Source organism: Thamnophis elegans, chromosome 3, assembly GCF_009769535.1.
Source record: "Thamnophis elegans isolate rThaEle1 chromosome 3, rThaEle1.pri, whole genome shotgun sequence".
NCBI lineage: Eukaryota > Metazoa > Chordata > Lepidosauria > Squamata > Colubridae > Thamnophis > Thamnophis elegans.
In genome coordinates, this window is record NC_045543.1 from 40,658,970 (window position 1) to 40,682,563 (window position 23,594).

Sequence of the window (23,594 nt, forward strand, 5' to 3'; positions counted from 1 at the left end):
CATGCACAAAAATAATCTCCTTTTAAAGCTGAGGCAACTTTATACAGGATATTATGGCTAAATCATTTCGTTGTGAAAAGTTGTGTTCATAGCAGGAAAGGCATGGAAATTCATTCAGCAAGTTACAATAGAATGATGCAAGTTAGGTAAGGACATAAAAAAATATAAGCAGTGTCCTGCCTGGGCATAAGATCTGAATCCATGGCCAATCTTATCCAGTAGTCTATTCTCATAGTGACCAACAACTGTACGAGGAAGCTCACTAGTTTCCCAACAGGTGGGCTTCAGAGGCAGTCATGCTCCCATTAAGACTAAAAGCCATTAACTCCCATGAATTTTTCTCTAACCAGCTTATTTAAAAAAAGATAAAGGTTTCCCTGTCTGATCATATCTGACTTTAGGGGGCAGTGCTAATCTCTGTTTCCTAACCGAGGGAGCCAGCATTGTCTGAAGATGCTTCCTGGTCATGTGGCTGGCTGGCATTATATACTGAGGCACATGGAAAGCTGTTACGTTCCCATCAAAGTGGTACCCATTTATCTACTTGCATTTGCATGTTTTCAAACTGCTGGGTGGGCAGGAGATGATATAGGAGTTCTCCTGTCACGTGGTACTTGGGTCTGGAACTGTCAACCTTTCAGTTGACAAGCCCAGCATCTTTACCATCTTATGAAGCCAACCAAACTGATAGCCAGCAGCACATTGTGTGGTAGCAAATTCCAAACTTGAATTATGTATTGTGTAAAAAAAAATCCTTTTGTGTGTTCTTCTAGAATTTAAACTCATTGGATGGTTGTAGCATCTTGGGAACGAAAAAATAGCTTCTCTTTGTTCATTTTATTCACATCATGGATAATTTTGTATATCTCAGTTCCCTCTCATTCACCTCCTTTCTAGACTAAAAAGTCCCAAACATTGCAATCTTTTCTCATACGGAAGCCACCCCAGATCCTTGATCATCTATTCGCCCTCCTGTGCACCTTCTCTATCTCCTTATATCCTTTCTGAGAGGGACGACCAGAATTACACACAATCTTCTCTGATGTAGACGCACATAGTTTTATATAAGACCATTGTGATATTGACATCTTGATTTTCAATTCTGTTTTTACGCCTAACAATGTGTTGTCCTTTTTTTTTTAATATAGCAGATGTACACTGTGTTGACACCTTCAGTGAACTGTTGCCATTACTAATTTTAGGTCCTGGATTTAAAACAGTCAGCTGTCTCAAGAAGTTGCTAACAGCAGAGCTTTCTCTGCCGTGATCAGTTTATATTTTACCAATAGATTTCATTTTTTGAGCTATAATGAATATTCATTTCCTTAACTGTTTAGTTTGTGGCTTCCCTTTTCAATTAAAAATGGAATTTATTTCTATACACTTAAAATACTGTTTGGGAATAAAAATGGGGTTGAGGTTGAAAATGAATAAACACTACAAATTGTTGATTCAACTGCAAAATCCTTAATTCCACATTCTCATTGGTCAGTTATGGAGTCCAAATACTCCAAATACTCCAGAATCCTCGACTTATGACCACAATAGAGCCCAAAATTTCTCTTTCTAAGTGAGACGTTTGTTAAGAGAGTTTTACGTCTTTTCTTGTCACAGTTGTTAAGTGAATCACTGCAGTTGTTAGGTTAGTAACACATTGTTAAGTAAATCTGTCTTCCCCATTGATTTTGCTTGTCAGAAGATCACAATAGGTGATCACATGACACCGGGACACTGCAACCTTCATAAATTTGAACCAATTGCCAAGTGTTCGAATTTTGATCACACGACCATGGGGAAGCTGTAATAATTGTAAGCATGAACAATGCTCATAAGTCCCTTTTTAAAGTGCCATTTTAACTTCAAACAGTCTTTAAATGAATGATTGTAAGATAACTTTATCATTGAAATTTTATGTATTTGTATACTGCTTACCCAAACTTGTAGACTTATAGCATTCAACTACTTAATCATTGAGAATCAGTATGGATGCCAGGAGTTGTTCAGCATATTATTACTACTATTATTTGTTTGAACTCTAGCACTCAGGGTAGGCACTGCATAATTAATTGTCATTTCTTTCTACTTCTGTGTTTAGCAAGAACTACATACTGTATACCGAAGGCTCCAGATGTTCATTTAGTTAGAGGCATTCTCACAAATATTCCTTACAAATTCTTTGCAAGTGATTTCAAAAGCATCGACATTGACAAAATATTACTAAAAATTTGAAATAATGACAATTGTGTCTGTGTGCATGCAGGCATATATGTGTATGTCTATCTGTTTCTCAATCACAGTGGGTGTGACCTGAACCTGATAATTATTTTCATATTGTTGCAACTAGAATTAAGAAATGAATTGTAGAAAGTTTAGAGCACACAGAGAAGTTAACCTTCATATCTTTATCTGCTTTGAAACTGCTGGGAAATACAGTCTCTTCACCACCAGCAGGGAAAGATACAGGACTAAATTATAATAAAGAGGAGCACTCTAGTTTTAGGAAAGTAGTGGTAAGATCCTACCAAAACTGCAAATTTTCTAAGCCAGCTATCAATAAAAAGCAAATAGGATGCCTTACCTGCCTGCTTTGGTGATGATCATTTCGGTGCCAATATCATGGAATCGCTTCCAGAGATCAGCACATTGCAATTCCACTTGGATCTCCTCCATGGATGAGGCAGGCAGAGACTGAGAGAGCGAGTTGCTTGATGGGAGGTCCGATGGGGAACCGAACGAGCAGGATGTCCTCTCTGCCAGCACTTCAGTTTCGGATCCTGTGCTCTGCTCTGAATCTAAAAGAAGCAGAAGTGGAAAAAGAGTCAAACCAACTTGAAATGTCTAAAGTTCCTCAAAGTAGTAAGAAATAAAATGAAGCCATTTGAAGGGATCTGGGGAACTAGAGGAATGACATCTTTTTCATTAGAAGAGTGTTGTTGGTGTCGTGTTGTAAGTTACAATCTGGCTTCTGGTTTTCAGTTTCCAACATGACATCTGGTTCTTTAATTAAAATTTAAAGCTGTTGAATAAAACTGCCCACAGTTAAAAATATAAATAGTAACAAACTAATCTGGATACAGGAAAATGCAGCCTGCAGTTGTAGGCTGAGAGAAATGGGGGGCGTGGGGGGGGAGTCATTCAACACTGGAGAAATAATGTATTTAATTGTATGTTTTACCACATGTGCTGTTTATGTGTTTTGAATAAGGGATTTTTTTTCCAGATTTCTAATTTCTTTGTCCTCAAAAGTAATAAAAGCTGTCCTTTTGTTTTGGTTTCAAGCAGATATATGTTATTTGTTCCTATGTTATAGTTCTTGAGCAATTATTTTCCCTGAGAAAATAACAACATTAGGTTATGGATGTAGAATCCCTGTAGAGTTGAAGAAAGAAAGCATATGGGAAAAATTACTGCCAAAGTAATTGTTATTTCAAAGAACACCTAGACTTTTACAGGGTCTTCAGATATAAACATCTGGACCAAAATGAGAGAAAGCCAAAAAGCTGGAGCTGAATTAAAGACATTTCTAAGGCTCAAACCTTTTTACTCTGAACTCATTAGTTGTGAGGACCCAAGGGAAGACTTGCCTTGCAGGTCTTGCCATTGGAGGTTCAGTTGGTTGGGATGCAGGTCACAGAGGGAATCCCTGGCTTCGCACTTTTTGTCATGAAAACCACTTCCACCAAGGGGCCCAACTGAACTGAGATTCTCATCAGTATACTTGTTTCCTGGTGCTCCCATTGCTTCATAATTATTATCATCTCCTCATTTTAAATGTGTTGGAATTAGGATATCACTGTTAGTTATTTTACAGATTAAATGTTATTTATTTATTTATGGTCATCAATCAGTAAAACATGCTCTCTTCCACTCAAGATATTTTGGGTGCCTTTCTGTATATATATTTTATTTTAATTAGGGGAAAAACATTAAGCTCTGAGCCTCTTTACTTGTAGAGATATAAGAGACAATGTCTGTGCAGTATTCAAGACCTCCCACTTCTTCTGATATGAGCTGATGTAACACAAGATAATTCTCTGAGAATCTAATTACAGAATGTCCCACACTGTAGCTTGGGTTTTAGTAACAAATGTTGGAAAGGGTGGAATATTGGAGAAATCAACTCAGCAAGCACTTCTGGCAACAATATAATTAACTTGGAGAAGATACTGAATTGCAATTCATGGCGTTCATATGAATTGTGCCAGAGTCACATGTAAAGGAAATGTAAGCTGTCCAGCACGCTCCTCTTAAAAATATTTAATGTAAGGATTTCAGCAAATCTTATTTCCAAACAATAATGCTTGGCCTTTATTCAGTGTGCTCAAAATGTTTCACATCTGTTATCTAGTTGCAGTTCAGAAAGATAAGCCAGCATTACTGTAGATGGAGTTTAAGGCTCTTCCACATGGCATCCTTCAGCTGTTTGCCTCCCATAAATAAACCAGCTGGAAATGAAGCCAGATTAAGCAATTTCTTCCCAGATGTCAATCCCTTCCTCCACTTTGGACATGGTGATGGCCAGTTGTTCTGTTGCTGAATGGTGATTAACACAGCTCCTAATTGGTGGGTTCTCCTGTTTCTTTACTCCCTCCAGGAGATAAAGCACCAACTGCTTTCCTTGCCATGGGAGGGTCATGCGGGCCATAGCCTTCAAGCAGGACAGTGGGCAGAACATTCAAAAACCCATTGCAGAAATAGCAGCCAACATTAGCAGTTCACCCTGTAGCAAAGCAGCTATTATACTGGCCTGACATGTGAAGTGTCTCTGGTTTGAAGCTGTGTAGAAACTACTTTTGTTCATTACTGTTTTTCCTTCCCTAAACTCTCCACTTATTTGCTGTTATTATGCTTTAACAGTTCGTAAGTGAATATTTTCACACTTATCAATCTTGGCCCAGTTCCCAAATAGTCCAAATAGATAAGTATTGCAAAAGGGGTTATCCCTGAATTTAACTGGGGCTCAGAGAGAGGTAGGTGGGGGCATGGGGGGGAGGAAGGAAGGTTTCAACGTTTGAATGGTCTACTAGTGAAGTTTATATAAATAACTAATGAAGTTATATTATAAAATGACAAGCAAAAAGTAAATAGAAAAATAATTTAAAAGGGAGGAGATGTTTTCAACCCATTTCATGTTACACTACAAGATTACTGTTACAGTAGCAAATGCAGCAGAGATTAAGAAGAATCCTGGGAAAGCACAAGACATGGACTTTTATTTAAAGCTGCTGGTGGTGAATGCTTGAGTGTAGAGCAGCATTTTAACTTTATAAACTGCGGTGCATTGGGGGGGGGGGGTGTTTCCAAATTGATGTGTAAATAAACAGAATCAAAAGTTCATTTTGATCATGAATAACTACCAAAGTAAATAAGAGGCTCTATTCCCACTGCAGATTATGTGGATTCATCTCCTTCAAAGGCATTTACCTACAACACAGAGAGCTTAGTGGATGAGCCAGTCATCAATCCTTTTTCCATCCATAATGGAAAACACCCATTCTGATGCAGTCCAGGAAAATACGAGCAGAAGTTACATTTCCTGCAAGACGGGGGTGGGTTGAGGACAACCTGTTTTGGCCCTCCAGCAACCTAGATCGGCCTATGATCTAACCAGCTGGAAGAATGGGATTTTGGATTGGGCATTTCTCTTTTATAGCTGTAGCACCTTACAGCACAATCCTACACTGAGCATGCCCTTTCAGAAGTAGGGCCCTTTTTGACAATCGAAACAACCCATTTATGTTGTGTTAGCTTGGATGAAACCTGTATGGAACAGATATAACCCTTGAAGATTTTTTTTGTCTCCACCGTTATGGTGGTTGGAGACCTAGTTGAATCCCAGGCATCTATAAAAAAGAGAGAAAGAGCCTTTTTTCAAGAGTTAAATCACATTCATTTTATTACGTATTACTTCAATAAGTAGACAATAAAAGTGAATTTAAGTACAGAAACAAAGACTGAAAATCCAGGTGCAATAAGCACATTGCAGAAGCTCTACCTGTTAAGCCCTTTTTTCCTAGGCTCATGTTAAGGTGCCAATTCCTCATTTAAAAACCATTATGGATCTGATGGTCAATATTAAAGGAAGAATCCACTCTCACCATTCATTCCTGTTTTTTCCCCTCAATCAGATTCTCAAAGTGTCTCGCTCCTCCTACAGTACCTCCTCCATATCTCAAAATACCCGGCTGCTCCCTCCTTCAGAGATTTTGGCATCCTCAACAAGGGACCATTCTCTGTGGCCCCTTGAATAACTAGAATTGATGTCATCGAGATGTTCCATAATACCTTCAACTATTCATTTCAGCCACAAAGATTTAAACACACAAAAACCAGGCATGTCTTACTTTCAGAGTTTATGGAGTAGAGTTTGCTCTGTATTCCTTTTACAGTTACTGCTGTTCATTCTTCATATTTTCCTTTGGGTATTTGGAGCTTTATTGTTACTTACTTGCTTTTTTATACCTATTTTGCTTTCCGTGAGGAGAATTTTGCTGAACAGAATTAATTGTAATTTCATTTAATTAAGGTAAGTTTAACTACAATTAAATTAAATTGAATTGAATTGATATTCTGATTTTGTCCAGTCTGGGGTGGGAGACCCTGAGAGCAATTTAGAGAAGTGTGGCCCTTGACTGAGAATGATTGTCCATTGCTGATTTAAGTAGAAACTTACCCTCAGACACCAATTGGGCATAAGGGTAAGAGGAGGAGAAAGGAGAGGAAATAGTAAAAATAATCTGAAACTTGCCTTTGGAAACACTGAGGGAGGTAGTACAGAGACAGAATATTTTAAATGAATATATTTAAAAGCCAAGTTTTTAAACCTTTGAGCAAAACCAACAAGGTTGGGGCATTCCAATCTCAGAGAGAACATTCCTCAAGGCAGGGGCTACAGCAGAAAAAGCCCATTTACTAGTTCCATTAGCTGACAGCCTTTGACTGACAGGATCTGTAGCATGCCCAACCTTTTGGATGGGATTGGACAGGTAAAAACTCTTTAAAAAAGAGGTGAGCCATGTAGGGATTTAAAAGTGACAACCAGCACCTTGAATTGCACCTGGAAACACACCAGCAGCCACCACCAACCCCCATGTCCAGGAGACTACCCAGGAGAAAAGAAATAAATCCTGTAAAAAGGCCAATATTCCCATCTCATCACCTTAAGGTTGCCAAATTCAGCTACAATTTAGTTCAGACTCACTAAAATAAGACGAACACTCACTTCGCCACCATACTCAAGACATGTTTCCAAGCAACACATTTGCAGGTATATGTATTCAAATGCAGAAGTAAAAGAACTGTAGTGGCGCTGTGGTTAGAATGCAGAATGGCAGGCTAACTCTGCCCACAGTCTGAAGTTTGATCTGACTGGCTCAAGGTTGACTTAGCCAACCATATTTCCAAAGTTGGTAAAATGTGGACCCAGATTGTTGGGAGCAATATGCTGACATTTGTAAACTGCTCAGAAAGTCATCAAAGCACTATGGGATAGGGTATAAGTCCAAGTGCTACTGCTATTGCTATAGACAAGGCACAGAAAAATAACAATAATAATAATAATAATAATAATAATAATAATAATATATTGAAATAGAATTGCCTCTCAACACTGCTCATATATACAGCCAAGATATTGCAATGGAGTTTGGACTGGAGAAATTTTATACCCTAGTCATCAAGAGGGGAAAATAGTAAACATGAAGGAATCAAGATGCCCTATAGAGTAAGGATGAACACAATCATTGAAAATACCTGAGTTTCCTTCAACCTGATAACATCAAACACACTGAAGTCAAGAAGAAGCTTAGCCATGAAAACATTATTATGAGAATGAAGAAGATTTAAAGTTCAAATTTAATGGAAAAAATACCATCAAAGAAATTAGTAGCTGGGCATTATACATACAATTGGAATAGTGTCTGAACACAACAGAATTAAAATCTCTAGATAAGAAGATGAGAAAAATAATGGCAATGAATCACCCTTCATCCATGCAGTGATGTGGACAGATTCTACTTACCAAAGAACATAGATGGGCATGGACTATTGTAAGTACATTAGACAGTTGAAGAAGAAAAAGAACATTGGAAGAATATCTGAAGGACAGTGAAGGTGATGAATTGAAACTATTACACTATGCAAGACTACTAATTCAAAGAGACCTGGCCTACAAGAAAGACCAAGTGAAGGTTATAAAAGTGACATGGCAAAGTATTACATGAACAGTACGTTAAAAAGTTAGCAGGCAAAGCAGATAATAACAGGACCTGCCAATGGCAAAGAGCAGGAAAGTTGAAGAAAGAGACAGAAGGGCTAATTCTGGCTACACAATACCAGGTCTTAAGAAGAAATGCATACAAAGCCAGAATTGAGAAGATAACAACAGACAGCAAGTGCCACCTCTGCAAAGAAGTTGAAGAAGCCACCAGGTTAGCTGCTGAAAGATCATACAGAATGACTGCAAACAACAGCATGACAAAGTAGCAACAATGGTGTATTGGAATATTTATAAGAATATCACTTCCCTGCAAGCAAGAACTGGTGGGAGCACAAAAATTGAGAAAGTAATAGTAAGTGAAGAGGTTAAACTGCTCCAAGGCTTTAGTGTAAAAACAGATAGGCACCTGCCAAATATTACCCCAGACTTAATAACTATCAATAGGAAAGGCAAAAAAAGTCTAAATAGTGGGCCTGGGAGTATTTGGAGGCAGTAGCGTAGAAGAGAAAGGAGAATATCACAAAATGCCCCCCCCCCCAACAAAAAAACTTTTGCAAGTAGAAGAGAACCCCTGTAGAAATAAATAAATAAATAAATAAATAAATAAATAAATAAATAAATAAATAAATACAAGTGATAAACTCATTAAGTACAATCCCCAAGCATCTGGAGTAGCACTTGAACTCCATTGATAAAATCACTATCAGTCAATTGCAAAAGACAGTCTGACTTGGAATATCTTATATCCTGCAGTGATACCTTTAAAATCATCAAACTATAACATCTGCATGTCCCAAGACTTTGAGAAGGACTCCATAGGTGGATAAAAATGTCAAACCCAGTCAAAATATCTGGCTAACTGTGCAACCAACCATAATAATTGAATAGATAACTATTGGTTAAAAGTAAGCCCCTCTTAAATCAGATCCTGTTTACAAAATTAATATTCACAACTAGCCATTCTCTCAGAATAGACAAATATCCACACTCTTCTTTCAAGAATGAAAGAGGGGGGGGAGAAAGGAAGGAAGGAAGGAAGGAAGGAAGGAAAAAAGAAGAAAGAAAGAAATAAAGAAAGAAAGAAGGAAAGAAAGAAAGAAAGAAAGAAAGAAAGAAAGAAAGAAAGAAAGAAGAGTTAAGAAGAAATGATAGCTGTACAGAAAAGAGAAGTGGAGAAACAAGATTAGATGGGGATGAGGGAAGCAGACAAGAAATGGGAGGGAGCGAGTTTTGTTTAGGCATTACAAAAGCGTACTGGCTAGGGAATTCTGGGATTTGAAGTCCACACCTCATAATTGTCAAGTTTGAAAAACACTGCTTTATAACAACCAACGCCTGCATTTACTTGTAGCTCTTGTCAATGTCTTTATTTTCAGCAGCTTCTTCTATTCTAATTGACTCAGTAGATTATAAAATGGATTACAAGTCACAAGTTGTTATTCGTAAGGAAAACTGGTCTTTCCATAATAGAAATGGGTGCTCTTCTCCCTCTGTTCTCTGTTTACTAGGAAAATTTATTTTTACAGATGAAATAGCTGTCTCATACATATAGTCCTCAACTTATGCCCATTCATTTAGCAACCATTTGAAGTTAAAACGCTGCTGAAAAGGTGACTTATGACTGGTCTTTGCACTTAATGACCATTACAGCATCCCTGCAGCCACACAATCAAAATTCAGGTGCTTGACAACCAGCGTCTATCCAGTTATTGTGTCTGGAATCATGTGACCTTCCCAGCTGGCTTCTGACCTGCAAAGTCAATGGGAAAAACCAGATGTGTTTAACAACTACATGATTCATTTAATGACCATAGTGATTCTCTTAATGACTATGGCAAAAGGGTCAGAAAATCAAGCGTGACCCACTTAACAACCACTTTGCTTAGTGACAGAGGTTCCAGTCCCAAGTGTGGTCATAAGTTGAGGACTACCTGTATTATTCTATAAATTCCCTGGGAGTTTATTATAAATAAACAAATGTACTGTCTGTGTTCATGGCTGAGCTACAATATTTCTCAGGTAAACATACGAAAACATTTCATGCTGTGGGAAATGTCTGGCATCCCTCCAAAACATTTAAAAACTCATTATTTCTTGAATGCTTCACAAAATAATGCTTTAACAACGCCATGGCACAGTCCTCAACGAAACAATTTTACTAAAACAGATGTAGTATCTGTAAAGTATGCACTTGTATTATGTTTACTCTTTATACTTCTTATCTTTAAAAACATGTCACTAGGGCAGGATCAGGAGGCTGATCATACCTCTGGACAATTGCTGTCATATTTTTTGTAATATTTAATTTGCTTTTATTCTTATTTATTAATACTCTTGATTCCAAATGTGCCCCCCTAATTCATCCCTAGAACAGTCTTTGGAGGTCAGTTTTCTACATCTTTGTCATTCTTCTTTATTTTCTGCCACAAAAAAACACAGGTACAAGCCAGCTGAAAGACACATCTGTTCAGTTCCCCTGGCCTAGGCTGCTTCATTTTTTTCACTGTGAGATTTCAATGGAACTGAAAATATCTCATAGGAGAGATTTTGCAGCATGCTGTCAGCAATTTACAGCTGCCAAAACTATATCAATCAAATCCCACTGGAGACTTTTCTTTCTTCCAATCAAGAGTGGTTAAGAAGAAAAGGAGGAGGCTTACACACACACACACACACACACACACACAGAGAGAGAGAGAGGGAGAGAGAGAGAGAGAGAGAGAGAGAGAGACTTTAGCTTTCCTCAACTGAATTATCTCCATTAGATGAAATTTATTAAAAAAACAGTACATATTATAGATAAAATATATTATAAAATATGCAGCAGACATTATAAAAATAATTTTGGATCCTCAGTTAAATGAGATATTATTCCATACAGAATTTTCCATCTGGTTACACTGTATGATCTGTATAGCTGATCTAATTGCATACAATATGCACACAGAATTGCAATAAAAGGTAGCTGTCAAATGTGGATTTAAATTAACAATAATATTTTCATTTATTTTTCAATGATATAATGTGCATTTATGTGTCCGTGAACATATGAAGATTATTCAAATAATTGACTTTGCTATGCAGCCAAACTATTTAATCTTTGGTGGTATGTGGGTAAGTAAATAAAGAGGGGTGGTTCTTTATAGAAAGCAGCTAGTTGCAAAACCCACTTATCCTCTCCCCAAGCAATTAACGTATTTTAAAAAGTTTCTGAACTGTATTATCAATTGGCCAACTCTCTTCTCAGATTGATCCTCCATCAGGTTATGATTAAATATTCAACATGGTTTCCATTGAAAAAAATTGCTTGACAAGTACAGGAAGCACTCTAGTGAATACCTACCAATGTCAAGATAACATGCAAACTTGCCCAAACATGTACCCAGGGATGGGCTGCTGGGGATTCACAGGGGTTCAGGAGACCTCTAGCAAACATTCTGTGCAGCTTGGAGAACCCCCAAATTGTACTCCTGGCTGGCCCCACCCACCTTGCCCTGCCCCTCCCAGGAGTCCCCATGCGGCCCATTTTGGATCTAGGTAAGCGCAGGGCGTGCACGGAGGCTCGGGAGGGCAAAAAACAGGCCTACCAGAAGTTTGAGAAGGCCAGAAATGGGCCAATTTCAGGCATCCAGAGGGCCTCTGGAGTCAGGAGAGGCCGTTTTCGCCCTCCTGGAGGCTCGAGGAAAGCCTCTGGAGCCCGGAGATGGCAAAAAAAACCCCTGTGCAGGAGGCCAACCAGGCCATGCTCACCATGGCCATGCCCACCCAGCAACCAGGCAGAGAAGCCCTTGCTAAAAAATTTGAAGCCCACCCCTGCATATACCTGAATAAATTACCCAGACCTACTGTTCAAACTGAAGCTTCACCTGAGTCTAATAAAGCCCCTGAAGTCTTGAGATGACTGGGGAGTTATGATCACAACAAGATCTTTTTCTTTACCCTCACAATGGTTGGAAGCGGCTTCAAACATTGCAAAATCCAGCCCTACCAGTCTATTTCAATCTTCCTATAATAAAGTGGTCTGTATGCTACTTTGATTCCCCACCTACATCCTGAGATGCTAATAAGAAAAATCTTGTTTGAGTCACTGGCAGTTCTTAAGGCCTTGGAGGTACATATGGCCAGGACAGAAGATGATGGTGATGAAGTAGCTTGTCATTTTTGTTTTCTTTTGAGTTTATGATTTCCTTCCCATTGGCTGCTATAAATGGGAGCTAACAAAGGCTGATGAACTGCTGGACATAACAGGAGTGGTGAGATTCTGTGCCAAATTTGTGGAGTATTTAGGTTGATAATTTCTCTGAATTTCTGAGATAGAGGAGGAATTTCCCCATGATTTTTCATCAATGGAACAGTCTTTTAGAAACGGTAATAAAACCATTCCGGAAAAAGCCCTATAGGAGGAGTTCCACCATGATGTCTCTTCCTTGGGACTTGATTGAAAAATGGAAAGTGAGGGAAAATACAAAATACCAAAGATGTTTATTCAATGGAAGAGATTAAATAAGTGCTATAATGTTCTGTATTGCCTACAAGAATTTCTTCAAAATTCTCTTCTTTGGAAGAATTTTTAAGGCATATTCTCTTTCATCGGAATGAATTCATAGCTGCTAGGAAAAACAGACAGAAGAATTTGTCTGCCTAGATTATTGATAGATTTTGTTGTTGTTATGTTATGTTTGGATCAGTTTGGGAGTATGTTGGATGAATGGAAGGGTTTGGGATCTAAAGTTTCCTTAACTGGTTTTCACTGTGTCTGTTTACTACTATTGCAGTGATTAAGTTTCCCATGCTGCAACATGATAACAAACCTTTTCCAATTCCACGTATATCCATCGCTGCAGAAAAGACTTTGTACATTTAATTCACACACCCCACATATTATACTTATATATGTATGTACACACACATTCTCAAACACTAGTGTAGCTCCATATGCAAACATTCTTGATTTAGTAGCTTTAGAAGCTTTTCATTAACACCAGTGCAGTGGTTTACATATCTAGGTACCTCTTCTTCCAAATCTAGAAGACATTCCAGGCTGCAGATCTGATCCTTTATTAAGTCAAAATCTCCATTCATCTTTTTTGAACTAGAGAAACTATGCCTTGTCTAAATTATATTTCTGCTTGTTTACCTAAATCTATTCTAAGATTGTCTCCAAATACTAATTCGCTGGGATTAGTAAATGAAAACAAAAAGTAGAAATAACACTCCAGAAGAGCCTCTGAATAATTTCCTCAAGGGTTTCTTGTAGATGTTCTTGTAGTTTAGTCTTCACAGACCAATGAATAAAATATAGAATATATTCTAACATATTACTTGTGAGGCTGTTCCACAAGGAAAAGCTAGAGCTTCCCTGCTTCAAACACAATGCAGATAAGAAGTGCAAAAAATATAATAGAGCCATATATCCTGCATTCATCACCTGGTATCAACTATCTACCAAGGTGGAAGTGATTGTTTACCTGTACAGTTTCCAGTCATGACCATACATATCTAGAATAAACCCATGAATATTCAGAGAAATGTAGTGGAGTTCTCAGGGGAAATGGAAAACATTTATATACAGAACTTAGATCCAACATCTTTGTGTTTTAAAAGGGTACAACATAGTAGGAGAGAATCACTGTCACTTTAACTTTAACAGTTTGTGGCCTTGACCTTCCTTGCAAACCTCTATAAGAAAGAAGCAACCACTCTTTTCCCCACTGCCACAGAAAACTCCACCCTCTTTTCCCACTTCCAGCTATCAGCACAATCATTTTGTCAGGCAGGAAAGAGATCACTGATTTCCTGCTGCCATTAAAGAAAGGAAACCAGACAATCTGGTCCCCACCTGCTGCTTGATTACCTGATCAACTGAACGTGGGGACCAGATCAAGCATCCGGTTTCCAAGAATGACCCACATATGGGAAGCACTCAAGCTGTTTTGTTCTTAGCACCTGGGTGTTGGAGAAATCTGTCCTTGAACTTTCACTTGTATTTCTGAGTAGGTAGCTAATCAAGGCAGCTTCATATGTTTAAGGGGATAAAATCTGAACTTGCAAGATAATGAGGAAAAGCATCCAAAGAACCTATAAAGTTTTCTAAATGGCCAAAAGAAAATGTGACAAAAAGGGGAAATTTTCCTTTAAGATAATGTTATTTTTCATAGTCATGAGACCTCAGAGACATTTGACTGTTTGGAGAGCTTCTACATCCTTTTTAGATGGATTTTGCTCTTCTTGCCTCCTCCTCCTCCTCCTCCTCCTCCTCCTCCTCCTCCTCCTCCTCCTCCTCCTCCTCCTCCTCCTCCTCCTCCTCCTCCTCCTCGCCCAGATGGATAGACCAGGGAAAACACAGCAGGGTATTCTTCTGCATTTGGCTGGTTCGCATCTTGCAGTGTTTATAGGCTTGACGTGACTTTTCCAGCAAAAAATTGACGTGGGCAAATTCCCCACATTTCCCCCACCCCACCCCTCTTCTCTTTCATCCAAACCATACACCAGACGTTTCTGCTTTCAATATCCTAGTGCAATTTTGCAATGGACTTGCAGGGGGTGGAAAAATCAATACATAGGGAAGTCACACCAACCCACTAGGAGTCGCAAAACTTCCCTATTAAATTACAGCATCAGGCTTTGGTGATCAAATACGATTTCCTCTTTGAAGACCTTTTTAGTCCTGAAGATTGCAAACAAGTTTGTGCTACTCTTTATCACACAATTTTTCCAGCTATTAGCAATTTTAAAAATTTGAGGCCCCCAGTCTCTGCCCTTTTCCAAAAGCATTCCCATTCATACTGGGGAAGTAGAGTTCACGGAACACATGGCACTTAACACAAGCAGCAGGTCTGCTATTTCTGCAACAGAGGTCTGCCTACTGCTAGACAGGGTGTCTTCTGTGCCCTGACCAGAGAGAGAAAATGAAACACCAGTGTAAAAGAAGAGGAGAAAAGCATGTGATCTCCAATAATTACAATTCAAAAACAGTTCCGTAGGGCCATTCAAGTCTTCAGTGCCCATTCTATTTTTTGATCCAATCAAATCACCCAGACCCATATATTATATTTGGGCAATGTTCCAAGTGTCTGTTGAAACAATACTGTGTAAAGCATTTAAATTCTTGAAAGTAGCACAATAGCACTACAAGGGAGCCTCAAGTATTTATTGCCAGTTCTGGGCAAATGTCAATTTTGCCAGATCTATAAACAAGTGTTTTAATTTGGCAACTTCCTGCCTCTTTATTTGCACACACACACACACACACACACACGCACAAACACAAACACAAACACAAACACAAAAACACAAACAGATGAATGTACAACTGGCAAATTTTCTCAATTTAAGGAAAGAAAGCGTATTGTTTGCTTACTTTCTGATTAATTGGAAGCCGGAGCTGCAAGCATTTCCTGACATATTGAAAATAAGCCGGAGCTCAGCAAGGTTATCTCAATTTATTTTCTGCCACCTTTCATTTAAGAGCCTACCTTTCAAAATCAAGGGTTGAAGAATTATCATTGAGAAGCCAGTTCAAACCACTGGGAATGTTTAATGTCCCTCAGAATGGAAAATATCTGACTGACCTAATCAGGGTCACTCAGTGGTTACTTGTCACAAGAGCTCTGTGCTATTCCCAGAAATAGAGGCAGTGTGGCTCTGAATACCTGCCACTGGGGAACAGTAGCGGAAGACAGCTATGGCCCTGGTGTCCTGCCTGAGAGCTTCCTGGATGGATTCGGTTGGCCACAATGGGAAACAGATGCTGGACGAGGTGAAGCATTTGTCTCATTCAGAGGATTCTTCATATATTCATAATTCAATCCATTCAGTAGGAATGAGTTTCTACAAAAAATATTTTATTGTGAAATATTTTAGTAGTTGTTCTTTAAATCAATGGTTTCTTCACATATTAGATCAGTGCAGGGAAATAATCGTTCTTTTGAGGTTTTAGGGTACTGTATATACTCAAGTATAAGCCTAGTTTTTCAGCCCACTTTTTGGGCTGAAAAAAGCCGCCTCGGCTTATACTCGAGTCAGTGAAAAATTTGCCCGAAATGGAGGAGAAAAAGGGGCGGGGCCATGCCGCTGGGTGACACTCGTGAATGGCCCAGTGCCCCTGTGAGTTTCCCCTCCCTCTGTGTCAGTTTGCCGCGCAGCGCGCACCGCACCATCCCCCCTCCTCACGTTCTAATGTAATGCAGGGCTGTCTTACGATTCCCCTTCCTCCCCCTCCTGCCGCTCTGCAACGATGTCCCACCTCCTCCTTGTTATGGCAAGCAGCCACATAGCGATGTCCCACCTCCTCTGGTACAGTGATCCAATGATAGGAATCACTGTGCCGTGTGTCATAGGAGGCGGGACATCGCTCCCGCGGCTGCACGGGACATCATCATCACAGCGGGACATCAGCATCATGAGGTGAGTGAAGTATTTCATTGAATACACCGCTAGTTTACTGTTTTTCTTTGAAATAAATATTCAAAAACATTATTGGTATCTATTTTTATTTTTGAAATTTACCGGAAGCTGCTGCATTTCCCACCCTAGGCTTATACTCGAGTCAATAACTTTTCCAGTTTTTTGTGGTAAAATTAGGTGCCTCGGCTTATATTCGGGTCGGCCTATACTCGAGTATGTACGGTAGATTAATATTGCTGATGTTTCTGTGTGTCCCAGTAAGTAAAGCTTTCTAGTTATCTAATCTTTCACCAGATATTAATATAAGCCTGAACACAGTCACAATTTGACTGGGTAGGCCTTAGAAAGAAAAGAATCACATGTTTAATACAAATAGAAATGTCCAGTGTTCACTGCTAAGTATAATTTGAATACAGATCTTCTTCACTCAATATTTGTAAAACAAGAGCCTCAAAGAGAATCAGGTAATAATATTTAAAAGATTCTCAATTAATTATGCCATTAATATATACCCTGAAAAAGATAATTTTTAGTCTGTAATCCTTATTCTTTGAAGGGATAAAGGGGAAAATAAATGTTTAGAATGCAATCCTTACCCCATTGGATAGTTTGGAACTTCTAAATGAATACTTTCAGCATTACTTTGAGATTGAAATTCTGAGGCCTGACCCAATGCACTCAGTGGAATGGAACTTTAGAGGAAAGTGCAGTACTAATAAGGACCTTCACATATACTGCAGTAACAAAATTATGTTCATTATTGATGTATATTCAGTAAAATCCATTAGTATTATAAATTTCTGGTATAATTACCTGTTGCATATAGTTTTGGAATGTCTCCTCAGCAAGAAATGTAGAAAACAAGACAATGCAAATATTAGGTGCTCCAGCCATGAGATCCTAGCTAAGACTCTGTCAATCACAGGACAGATTGAAAACTGAATGGCAGTAATTAGTGGAATTACAGGCAGAAGAATTAATTTTGTCTTGTCCACCTTCCCAGAAGAGAAGCACAGAAGGGGCTGGTGGCATCATTTTAAATGGCTAGGCAGTGCAAAAACATGATGGTATTTTTTTTTCATCTAAGTCAATATTCATTTATTGATTCTATCCAATTTCCACATTTATCTAAGACAATTGTTCCACAAGTCAACATCTCACTCTGTCAGCAGTGTGACTGAGATCAGTTATCAAATTTGTAAAGACCAAATTCCCTGACCATTCTCCTATGTAAGGGTTGCAGAAATCAATGATTACTATAGATGGTTGCCACATAATTTTGATGTAATGTCTAATGTAGAGAACTAAGATCTTTCCTTGAAAAACAGATTAAAGGGGGAGGGGGGACTTTGTTTGTTTGAAGGAAATGTGAGTATAAAACTCTGAAAAGCTTAAAACTGGGAAGGAATTTTTAAAAAATACCTTGGAGATATTCCTATTACCAGGAGGCAAAGTGGACTACTTTGAGTTGCAAAAATCATCTGAGACTTTTTAAAAGACTAAGGAAGATACACATTTGTTAGTATATGAATTTAGCAGATCAAAGATCATCTCTTCAGAGGCAAGCAATCTAAATGAGCAGGAATAGATATGTTATGAATATGTATTAGAGAGGGAAACAAACAATAATGTATACAGAGCGAGACAGAGACAGAGAGAGAAAAAGAGAGAGAGAGAGAAACAGACACACTCACACATATAGTCTGTCAAATAATGCTACTGATCTGTAACAAAGTATTATTGATGTGAATACAACCTGCATTAATCTATACAACAGTACAATGTTTATTTGTTTGCCTGTTTGTACTCTCAAAGCCCAAAAATTGCGTTATACCAAAATTTGAATCAAGCTTGAATCTAACTTAAAGAATGCATAAAGATTCCAAAACCCATTACTCTCTGTGAAATTAAAATGCCCTTTATTTGCAAAGTCATGCCAATTTTAGAATGCCCGCAGTCACTTGAGTGTGATTTCTAACGCTCCATGCCAGCTTCCCACAAGCAAAGTCAATGGGGAAGCCAAGAGGAAGTTAGAAGTTTCTCCTGCTGCCTCTGTTTTTTTATTCTATTGTGGTCTCTTTAGATAAGTAAATTTTGAGTTATTATTGAAGTTCATTTGCCACTGGAATTATTTCTCTATTTATGATCATGGTACCATCCAGCATTGGATTTTTAAAAATGGTCAACTGAAGATTTAATTTTATTTCTGGTCACGTCAGACTGCACTACGTTTTTCTCAAAGGATGACCCAATGAGTCACAAGGTTATCAAATAGACTAATAACAATGATAGAATACATCCATATATTGAAAATATGGAAATTCTTCATATTTTGGATCATAATTTTAAAGGTACCAGAGATATCATTTCCACTTCTTAAAAGTTATCCACAAAGTTTGCAGATTGTAACCCCTGGAAAAACTAATGTGGTGAACACAGTAGCCACTGAACCAAAAACACAAAATTATTTTTGCCATAGAACAATTTTTCCTTGAAAACACAGCCCTTAATCAAATTCCATAGATTAGCCCATCCTATCCAAGTGTTGGCATTTTAAAATTCAGGGGCTTTTTAGCTAGTCTGAAAAAGCAGGTGCAAGAGCAGTTGTCCAAAATATGTAAGGAAAAATAATCTAATAATATGTTCTACTACCACAAAATCAAAACATTTTGACATTAAGAAAAAAGAAGCAATAACAAGGGTAATTCATAATATACAATACATAGTGGATAAACATGAAAGACACTTCAAAGTCACAAGCTAGGAGACAGCACAGCAGGGAAAGGAAAAGAGAAAAAATATCTATTAAATACCAACTTCCATGTGATTTAATTCAAATCAATAGTAAACATATGTGTGTACACATATACATGCACTTGCATGTGTGTGTGCACGCACATGCACACTTTTAAACACATTACATCAATTTGAGCCAGAATGAATGAATTAATGTCGCCTCCCAGCTCCCACCAAAATAAGATTTCTTGTCTAACTCTGGATGCCTGGTCTTATGCAATATGACAGTGATCCAGAGGTGGGTTGCTACCAGTTTGCACCAGTTTGGGCAAACCGGTAGTGGAATGTTGGCCTGGGTCGCAGAACCGGCAGTGACCCTGGCTGGCCACACCTCCGAACCAGTTCCTCGGTCACCACTGCCATTGGCGGCATGTTTTTTAATGTTCTGCGCATGCACAGAACTATTTACAGGCAACTGTGCACATGTGAAGCATGCATGAAGTGAACTGGCAGTAACACTGGCAGCAACGCACCCCTGCAATGACCTAATACCCATGAAAGGAAAGATAACCAACATATATTCTAAATAGCAATAGCAGTTAGACTTATATACCGCTTCATAGGGCTTTCAGCCCTCTCTAAGTGGTTTACAGAGTCAGCATATTGCCCCCACAGTCTGGGTCCTTATTTCACCCACCTCAGAAGGATGGAAGGCTGAGTCAATCTTGAGCCGGTGAGGTTTGAACCACCGAACTGCAGATAGCAGTCAGCTGAAGTGGCCTGCAGTACTGCACTCTAACCACTGTGCCACCTCGGCTCTCTTAAATGCACTCAGTTTGATGTATTATATGGTTGTGTGATCTTCATGGCAGAATTTAAAACATAATTTAAGCATTTTCCTCAATCCTTTGGGTATATTGGCTCAATGCATACTAATTCTGTAATAAACAAAGAACTATAAGCTAGAAACCAGATCTTTTAATACAGGAAAACATGGTTCATCTAACACCGTTGCTGTAATACAATGTGGCACAGGAAAAATCTTTGTAGATGGAATGAAATATTCTGCCTCTTTCATTACATTTCTAAATTCCTGCTTCAGCCCCCTAAACAAAAGAGACATTAATGCCTGAGTAAACAATGCTCCCTGTTGATATAAAAATACCATAGTTGACCACCTTCCAAAATTGACCACCTCCATAAATTGACCTAATTTTCATAGACCAGACATACACTATATGTACACAATAGAAAGCCAACCTTTCTATACTAACCACCTCTGTAAGTTGTAACTTGAGCAACTGGACCTTGACACAGTGTAGAGGGTGTCAAATTTTTCAACTTTCCATTTCCAAACATTAGGGGTGCTCAAAAATTGTGACATGCCTTGGGGATTGTAAACACATTTTGGTTACTTTAATATAATTTAGATGTACTTGGTAAGTAACTACATAAATATCATAACCTTTCAACATTTTGTTTGTTTCATTAATTTACTCTCTGTAACTTAATCAGTTGAATCCAGTCTGCACCAAGAAAAGTGAAATGCAGAATTGGTAGCAATGAATTTCTTTCAAGAAGACTATCAAAGAATACAGTATTTTTGACTATGGCAGAAAAGATGACGACACTGATGAGTGTGGAGTCTTTTTCAAGAGGATGCCTGACAGGAGCCTCAATATGAGGGATGAAGTGACAAATGTAAGAGTGGAAAACTTTCTAAAGAACATTTCACAGTTCTGCTGTGTGCTAGCTTAACTGGAGGGAAGCTAAAACCTTTGGTGATTGGTAAAGCGGCGAAATCGCGCTCATTCAACAACCTGCATCCCAAAGACCTTTCCGTCAATGGGGAATATAACAAATCTGCATAGATGACTGATGCCTTATTTGAGGCGTAGATAAGAGGTATTGACCGAAAAATGAAGAAGAAATGGTCCATTCTCCTTGTAGTGGAGAATTGTCCTAGCCATCCCCAAGTGAATAATCTTACAAACGTGAAACTAACATTTTTGCCTCCAAACATTATATCAAAAATTCAACCTCTCAACCAAGGTATAACCAAAACATTCAAAATGCAATACCTAGCCCAGTTTCTGCAATGTGTCATTGCTAAAATGCAAACCTAGGGTCCATCTGCAGAAGCAAAACCCTAACCAACCCAATGGAAAAATGCTGGAAGCCATCTATGAAACAGAAGAATTAAGTGTAGAGCAGTGTTTCTCAACCTTGGCAACTTGAAGATGTCTGGACTTCAACTCCCAGAATTCCCCAGCCAGCGAATGAGCTGGGGAATTCTGGGAGTAGAAGTTCAGACATCTTCAAGTTGCCAAGGTTGAGAAACACTGGTGTAGAGGACTCAGAAAGTGCAGATTTTCATTTACTATGGAAAAATGCCCAGGTATGCTAAAGTGATATAGCCAGCATTGAGTGTTTTCTCCATTTACCTTCATAAAATAAATAAGAAACAGACTAAAATTGACTCTCTTTCTTTTTTCAGAAAAAATGATCAAATGCTGAGAAAGCAATACATATGTAAATGTGTTGATTTTGTATGATATAGTATTGTATGAATGATTTCCCCATGCTTTCCCTGTGTTTTTGTATGACATTCACTAATAAAAGCTGTACAATAAAATGAGGCTATGTACGTATAAGCACAGTTGTTCCATATGTTGACCATCTCCGTTTGTTGACCACTTTCCCTCAGTCCCTTGGGTGGTCAACTTTCAGAGGTTTTCCTGTATAATAAAATAATAATTGTTTGCTGTTTAGCAATACCTTAAGTCTGCTGCCTGAGGCAGTCTGTAATATGCCTAACAGGGTGTTGCAGCCCAATGAGCAACACAGGTGAAGCAGAAATGCCAGATCATTGTTAGAAGCAGCTTTAGGAATGACGTCACCTACAAAATCACCAGGTAAAACCTTAACTATGCAAAGTCTTCTCAGAATACTTCAAAAGGGTGCCAGATAGTATTACCTGGCTACCTGAGAGACCGCCTCCTGCCATTTACCTCCCAGAGACCTATAAGATCACACAGACTAGGCCTCCTCCGGATTCCATCTGCCGGTCAATGCCGGCTGGCGACTCCCCGGGGGAGGGCCTTCTCTGTAGCTGCTCCGGCCCTATGGAACGATCTCCCCGTGGAGATCCGGACCCTTACTACTCTTCTGGCCTTCCGCAAAGCGATTAAGACCTGGCTGTTCCGGCAGGCCTGGGGCTGTTGATTTATCCAGCCCCATTCTAAGCTATATAAATGTTGTGAAATTTTAATGTCTGTTCTTTTTAATTTTTTATATGTTCCCCTTTCCTGCTTTATCTGTAAGCCGCCCTGAGTCTCTCGAGAGTGGGCAGCATACAAATCCTAATAAACCTATAAATCTAAACCTATTACACACACATACACACACACACACACACACACACACATTTTGTACTACTCTTTCATCAGGGATAAATCTAGGTAAGACTTGCCTCCACTACTGTATAGCTTCTCCTCTTCACTCCTGCAAACCTTAGTGGTCTAGTATGTCTGAAGAAATCCACATTATTAAATGTTTCTGCACTTTTAATATATTTGTGAACACATAGGAAAAGCCATGCTAAAAATTATATCCCTGTCATCATCCAGTTCAGATCCATCCTTACCACCTCACAATCATCACTAGGAATAAATAGCAACTTTAAGGAAATCATTTCAATAAGAAAAAAAAATGGAGTACACTGTGATTGACTTTATCCCTATGCCAAAAGTCTGATCCCCAGAAACTCATCCTATGAGGCTCATTTTAAAATATTGAAATTTATTCAGGAACTTCACTCAGATTACCCCTCCCCTCTAATGATTTCAGGTCTATAAAATATACTAGACTAAGAACCAGACACTGTGCAGACCTAAAACTACTTTCCTTAGAACAGCTATAGAAAAAGAATCTTGCAGGTAAATGTGCTATTTCTCCTCCCTCTTTTATCCTCATGATAATTGTGGGAAGATCTTCCTTCTGTCCTTCAAGGCTTTATTCAAACATTGGCAGATACTATCTTGCCAATGTTCAATGGCAAAGGAAAAAGCAGCAGTGAGTGGATGTACTTGCAAGTGCAAATCTCCCACCCCTCAAACTGTTTTGCCTGGAGGAATCGGTCAAAAATTCCAGGGTTCTCAGTTGAAAGCGATACCCATTTTTATATGAACCATTTAGATAACGTATTACTGCATATTGTAGCCTTGACTTCCTG

The 23,594-nt window shown here is 38.7% G+C and overlaps 1 protein-coding gene across 1 annotated transcript in view; it reads right to left on the reverse strand.

The window, feature by feature from the left end:
- The window catches only part of TBX15 (T-box transcription factor 15), an 85,763-nt gene that overhangs the window by 46,581 nt on the left and 15,588 nt on the right, over positions 1-23,594 (reverse strand). The window contains exon 2 of the mRNA XM_032214359.1: positions 2,579-2,792. Within this exon, the coding sequence (XP_032070250.1) occupies positions 2,579-2,792 (214 nt within the window). The remainder of the gene's footprint in view (positions 1-2,578; positions 2,793-23,594) is intronic.